The following is a 7067-nucleotide window of genomic DNA, read 5'->3' on the forward strand; positions in this document are numbered from 1 at the left end:
TTTTTCTAGTATTTGTATCTTTCATAGGTATTTCTTCAACTAATCACTTACGTTTTTTCTTAGCATCTGCTTATAATTATAATAAATGTGAGCAGTGTGACATGTTTTTCCAGTTTTCAGAGAAATGTACCCATAAATATGCACCTAAACACCACACTTGACACTAGTTAAGGCATCTGAATGATTCTTTGGAACAAAAGTAATCTTTTAGTTTCAGGAAAATATTGAGTTAAGGCTTTCCCTACCTTGTTTATGACTATCTGCCAAGTGGGATATGTCATCCTGATGACAGTATTCATAAAAAGAAGTTCCTAGGAGCTCCTGAGGAAGGTAGCCTAACATTAAAGTAGCTCTATAAAAAGAAGTATTTGATTAAAACAATATGAAGCACACTTTAAACATAACATCATAATTATGAAATTATGAAAGTTGATTTTCTAAATAAAGTTCAATATTAAATAAATAGTGTTCTACTAATGTCCTACAAGAAAGGATTCTTAGAATCAATATTTAAAATGTAATATAATGGTTAGCAATTAATTTCATCAAACAAATGTTGGTACAATGAAACTGACTAGATAATATGATGTGCTAACCTATTCACAAAACGTAATACATTCTAGGTCACATGGTTTCCAGGAGGGTGCAAGACATACCTTATACTAATAATAACTTAAAATTCTTCCTTATATTTTGTGCAATCATCTTAGTTAAGCTTAAACTGCAGTGTATGATGTAACTTCTTATTTGTCATACAAAGTATTTATTGGTGACTGACTAATGCCTAATGAATAAAAACCGTATAACCCAAGTGCTTTCGAAAGGTGGACCTTTCTTCTTCAGTTTGCCCCTGAAGTAGAAAGGTCCACCTTTTGAGGATGTGCTTGGGTCATAGAGTTTTTATTCATTTCTATCAAGACTTCTTGAACCTGAAGATAATATCATCTCATTAAACAAGTAAGTTTTTTAATTCTGCTGTTCTTTTAATAGCACACTCAGTTATATATGTATTTTTATTAGATAGCGAAAAATGGAAAAACAAGTTAATTATTAGTAAGAAAAACAGTTTGTTGGGTTGATGGAATCTTTCAAAAAACATGGGGTCTTTGATGTTGAAAAGGTTGGAAACCACTGTTCTAGGCCATGTTTATTTACTGTTTTTAAACCAGTTGTCACTCTTTAAGTCTACTTCACGATTGTTTATAAGAGTAACTTATAAAACTTGTAAAGTGTAAAACAGCAGATGGCAATTAATCATGTGAAAGTTTTGTGATATTAACTCCTTCTTGAGATTAAACCAGAAACTCATTAAACAAAAACATTCTATAAAATTACTGATGACTATGGGTGTCCACAGGATGGTGCAGGGAGGCATTTGCCCCCTCCTCCTGGAATTTCAGAAGAAAATTTACTGGAATAATATATTTAAAAAATGTATTAAAAAATAATACTATCTAAATAAAAAAATGAAATTAGGTGTACGTAAATAAGCCATAATCAACTAGAGCATCACATTCAAGCTTCGAGGCAACAGCATGAACTCTGCGATGGCTACCGAATATTTGCATAGTTACTCAAAGGCTATCTGCACTAGTCGTCCCTATTTATAAACAGATAGACTAGAGCAACGTTTCTCAACCATCAGTCTGCGGACCTTTAAAGGTCTGTCTCAACCATGCTGGTCCATGTAATTTCACAAAAAGCAAACAAACTGGTAACATATTCACATGTAGATTGACACCCAGGTTGTGGGCTTGTCACCACCTCAAATAAATTTTGAAGGCACTCATGCTAATCATTTTTATTAATTAACTAGCAAAAGTACCCGGATTTGCTCAGGTTATTAGGTTGCTATATTCTAGATGACTATGTCAATATCTGTATTCTGAACCAATTTTACCATAAGAGTGTAACCTATATACTTTTCTTGCTAAGCAACATGACATAAAAGCCATTGTTTGAATGCATTGTTACCAAAATGCACTGGCTTTTCCATATATATTAGAGGTTGTTATATAAAGAACCACTTCTTTTCTATGTGGTTTTTTGCTAACTTGCCTTATTAAAAAGAGGCACACATGGATAAGATATATAATAATAAACAGGTGCACACCCTCAGGATCCACTTAGTGTGGGTGCAAAATTTCAGGTTTCTAGGTTCTTTCTTCTTGGAGCTATGGTGGTCACTCTTTTTTTCTATGTGGTTTTAAACTAGCTTGTTTCAAAAAAGATGTGCATATGCATATGGATAAGATATGTGATAATATCCAGGTGCGCACACACGTGGTTAAGTAATAATACACAGGTGCACACCCTCAGGGTCCACCTAATATGTGTGCAAAATGTCAGGTTTCTAGGTTCTTTCCTCTTGGAGTTATGGCAGTCACACACACACACACAGATACACCCTTTTATCATTATACACTGAGATGTCATTTTTTAAGTTAAACAACTTTTTGATACATACTGCGAAAGGGCTAAAATTGCCAGAAACATTATGCTAATACTATCCTGTAAAACTTTCAATAACTCTACTACTCAGTTCACTATTACAAAAGAGTTGAAATAAAATGAATATCCAAAGTCATGAATTAGAATATAAAATAAAAATAGTTGTACAAGCAAATGGCATTTTTTCATTTAGTATATAATTTATCATACATACATTAACACGAGTTACCTTTGATCAACATAAAGAAATTTTCCATCCATGGCATGCCTTGAAACAAACTCAAGTGGTCGTACTTCAAGTCCTGGTTGAGGAACTTCTGGATGCAAGATTTCTGGGTGGACACGGCCTACTGCCACTAAACAACTAAGATTACAGCTCTCCCCATCACTGTCTGTTTCCTCTTGAAGATTCAGCTTGGCTGGAGCCCAAGATTTTAGGTAGCCCGTACAATGGATAACTAGATATTTTCGATCTGTGAAGTAAAGGTAATAATACTTAACCTGACAAGTGCATCTGATACTACTAAAACTATGAAGTAAATGTAAAATTAATTGGTGGCCTATAGTTATTTGTTAAAGGAAATGGTAGGGATTGAGTTCAAAATTCAGTATTAGCTATGCATTTGAGATATCCAAGTTTGATTGTGGTTATCTGATAAATTAAGCCAAATAATATTAATGACCAATATAATTATCTGTCAAGGAATGTTATGACTATTTATGAAAGGGGATGTATCATTAATTAGCCTATAGTTATCTGACAAATTAAACCAAATAATATTAATGACCTATATAATTATCTGTCAAGGAATGTTATGATTATTTATGAAAGGGGATGTATCACTAATTAGCCTATAGTTATCTCTCAATTTAAAGTAATATTAACTGACCTATAATTACCTGTCTAGAGTATAAAATACTACTTAACCTATATACTTAAATATCAATATGTTGAAGTAACAGGAACTTCAGAAAACTATATAAAATATCAGAGGATTAGGATCACCAATCTGGGATCTTGACCTTAAAATTAATCCATAATAAATGTAGCCATATATTTTAGATATCCAGTTTCAGTGCACTGATGTTTGAATGAATTTATCTTTTAAGTTGATGTAATACTTATTCTTCAGTTAAAATAAATAGTATATAACACACACTAGTTTTTGAAGTGGAGCTAACACACATATAATGGCCCATAGTTTCTTTTAAAAAAAATTCAATATTTCTCAATAATAAAAGATGAAACATGCTGTTATTTAAGTCAATTTTACCTGACACTATTTCTAATAAATAAATAAATAATCTAACTGACAAATAATTTTCTTCTTGAATGGAGCTAAGTAAGAAATATATTTCAATGATATTTGTTACACTTCATTTAGTTTTAAAACTTTACTATCAAATTACTTTCCTTCCAATATGTGTGAAAGTTATAATTTTCTTATACTGAAAACATATTTCGATAGGTACTTACCTCCTGTCACATAAATAGCTATTATCGTTCAGTGCTGCCCTCTATATGCAATTTGTTTTGCATGCTTCAAGCCTTGAGCTCCCACGTACATTACAATCAAATGGTTCAACTGCATTTTGTATGTAAATCTTCATGCAACAGCCCTCCACCAATAAGAGTGCAACACACTCTCCTGACACGTGGCTCCCTCTATTCTATTCTACCAAACCATGGTAGAAAATGTAAGCACCAGTTTTCGGTGCAGAGAAAGGATGGGAAGTGTGAGAAAATTATAACTTCCAATACAGTACATTACCTCTGATTGCGTAAATAGTTAGAATCCCACACTAAATAGATGAAGGGACCAGTGCAAGAGAAAAACAAAGAGGCATTCCTCGAAAGCATCCAAAAAAACACCCTAAAAGAGTAGATCCTAGCATTAAAGGATCATATGTGGGAGACTGCACCACTTCTGTACCAGATATACTCTTCACCCAGTGTGTAAAGAGTTGTCACAGACATGAGCAGAAAATAGGATGAGCACATCCAAATGGGAGAGAAGAATGACTAGATAGGGATCCGAACCAAGATATGTCGGAATCTCAATGTGAGTGAGAGTAAAAGGAGGGGCCCCTAGGTATAGAGTAGTTAGGGCTTGTCTAGGCTCTGAATGAGACAAACTATCCACCAAAGAAGAAAGGATCATTTGTTGTCTCACCAATTCCACACAGGATTCCAAAGTCTCAGGAATATCACTGAAAACATACTGCTCTATATGCAAGTCCCTGAGATAAGTTGGCAATAAACAAACCTGGGACAAAACAGCATCCCTCCCCAGGAGATCCCAGCAGCAAAGAAACCATGTGAATAGAGTGTAAGGATGTGATTGTAAGGTATGTGAGAGCTCAAGGCTTGTGGCATTAAAAAAAATATTTGCACCAAACAAAAATAGCTATTTATGTGAACTATTTATCAGAACTACAAGAGCACGAAAGATAAATGATTATCAAATAATTGCATAAAATGTTAAGTTCCTGAAACAGCACAAAAAATAAATATTACGAAAAATTACCAAACTTGTTTAATCTAAATCATTATTTGACAAGTTTGCATGTGTGTGTGTCCACTTATGGCTGGTGAACAATTGGACCAACTATCACCAAACCTACCAAGTATACTTAGGACTCCATTTCGATCTGACCCCCCCCCCCCACACACACACACACACAGGGGTCCTTATATCTTTCTTATGTATTGGTGCATTGAACAGGTATGCCATCTAGGATCCTTTAATTAATTCAAAGATTTATAAGCAGAATGGAACTTTTGGGCATAAAAACAAAAAACTTTGTGCTTTCTATAGTTAACTGTGCTGTATTACTCATAAAGGTTTATCATGATGTTTGCTAATAACATAAAAGCATATCATAATTTCAAAAAAACAATCTAACCTGAGCTTTGAGATTTTCGTTTTCTGTGGCAGCCTGTAGTTGTATCTGCTTCTTCTTTCACAGTTGGCATTGACCTACACTTCATTCTACAAAAAAATGACCGCCTGGATCCTGGACAAAGCCTGCTCTGTCCAGGAGGCATATCAGTTTTCACAGGAAGCATGGCTACAAAGAAAATAATATCTTTAAGGATAATAAACTAAAGGTACTCAGGAAACCAAATGCGTAATAAGAAAGATGCTAGTCTTAACAGCAGCTTGAAGTTTTCAAAACATTATTTTTCAATTATTTCATAAGATGCACGTCTTTTAGAATAATGCTGGACAAAAAAACTTTGTTTATTCCACTGAAACAAATACTGGCAAAGTTGTTAAGATTATTCAAAAGTCTTAACTTGAGATATCTAAATCAATATCATTATAATGTGTCAAATTTCCTCTTCATTAATCAAGGCACAATAAATTACAGCTATGTGCAATAATTCACTATAAAATTTGTAATTTTATATATATATATATGAGATATTTTTACAAACATTAACCAAGCCATGATGCTTATGTATTAAACTGCTACAATATAAAAAAATCACAAGATAAAATACCAGAATATTCTATGGAACGAAAACAAGTTATTTGATGGTGCATCAACAAGTGTAATGGATATTATTGTTTATTATGGATTTCGTACAAAGTTACACGAGGGCTATCTGTGCTAGCCATTCATAATTTAGCAGTGTAAGACTAGAAGGAAGGCAGCTAGTCATCACCACCCACCGCCAACTCTTGGGCTACTCTTTTACCAACGAATAGTGGGATTGACCGACACATTATAACACCCCCACGGCTGAAAGGGCAAGCATGTTTGGTGTGACAGGATTCAAACCCGCGACCCTCAGATTGCGAGTCAAGCGCCCTAACCACCTGGCTATGCCGGGCGAGTAATGGACATGGTGGTATGGATAGAAACCATAACATACCTTATCTGCAACTGAGACTGTAAAGAATCTTTTATTCAACATAAGAATAATTAAAATGTTAATACTAGAATTCCTAAAAAAGAAACAGAATTTTTTTACCAGAACTTCCACAAGATGAATGGAATATAGTCACAATTCAAAAATACTTTGCCTGTACTTTTTCAAACAACACAACTGAACTTCAAACAAAAACTTCTAACTCAACAAAATACCCTTGACACAAAAATTAGGAAAAAGAACCAGAAAGAAAAAACTGAACTTTATTTATTATCACAAAATCTGCTTAATAACACAACAAAAAACTCTCTGATTAACTCTTATAGGCTCTAACAGAGTTTCAAACAATATCCAATTTAAAACTCAATGTTCTCAAACAACTGGTTTATCAATCTTTTAGTCTTCTTTTATTTGTTAAATATGAGCATGTTTGGTGATCTTTAACACCAGAAAAATTAAATACTGTGTGTTTGCTGATCTATAGCACTGTAGTGTTTAAAGATTGTGGGTTTGCTTAGATACAGCATTGTAGTTAGTGTTCATAAACTGAGTGATTGACAAGTTTTTCACTGTTATATTTATAGACAGTACATTAGTTGAACTATATATATATATATATATATATATATATAACACTATATGTTATAATAAAATAATAAAAGATATGAGACTATTTTACTTATAGTATTTACTAAATAAAAGTGTCTAATAAATAACGAGGTCTGCTAGTACGGAC

The 7067-nt window shown here is 33.3% G+C and overlaps 1 protein-coding gene across 1 annotated transcript in view; it reads right to left on the minus strand.

Annotated features, from left to right (window-relative positions):
* LOC106464169 (protein cycle-like) overlaps window positions 1-7067 on the minus strand; it is a 129506-nt gene that overhangs the window by 28595 nt on the left and 93844 nt on the right. Inside the window, exons 8-10 of the mRNA XM_022391857.1 lie at window positions 5359-5523; window positions 2681-2924; window positions 246-352 (exon numbers count right to left, since the gene is read on the minus strand). Of these exons, the coding sequence (XP_022247565.1) occupies window positions 246-352; window positions 2681-2924; window positions 5359-5523 (516 nt within the window). The remainder of the gene's footprint in view (window positions 1-245; window positions 353-2680; window positions 2925-5358; window positions 5524-7067) is intronic.

The sequence above is a fragment of the Limulus polyphemus genome, unplaced genomic scaffold, assembly GCF_000517525.1.
Source record: "Limulus polyphemus unplaced genomic scaffold, Limulus_polyphemus-2.1.2 Scaffold1576, whole genome shotgun sequence".
In the NCBI taxonomy this organism is placed as follows: Eukaryota; Metazoa; Arthropoda; class Merostomata; order Xiphosura; family Limulidae; genus Limulus; species Limulus polyphemus.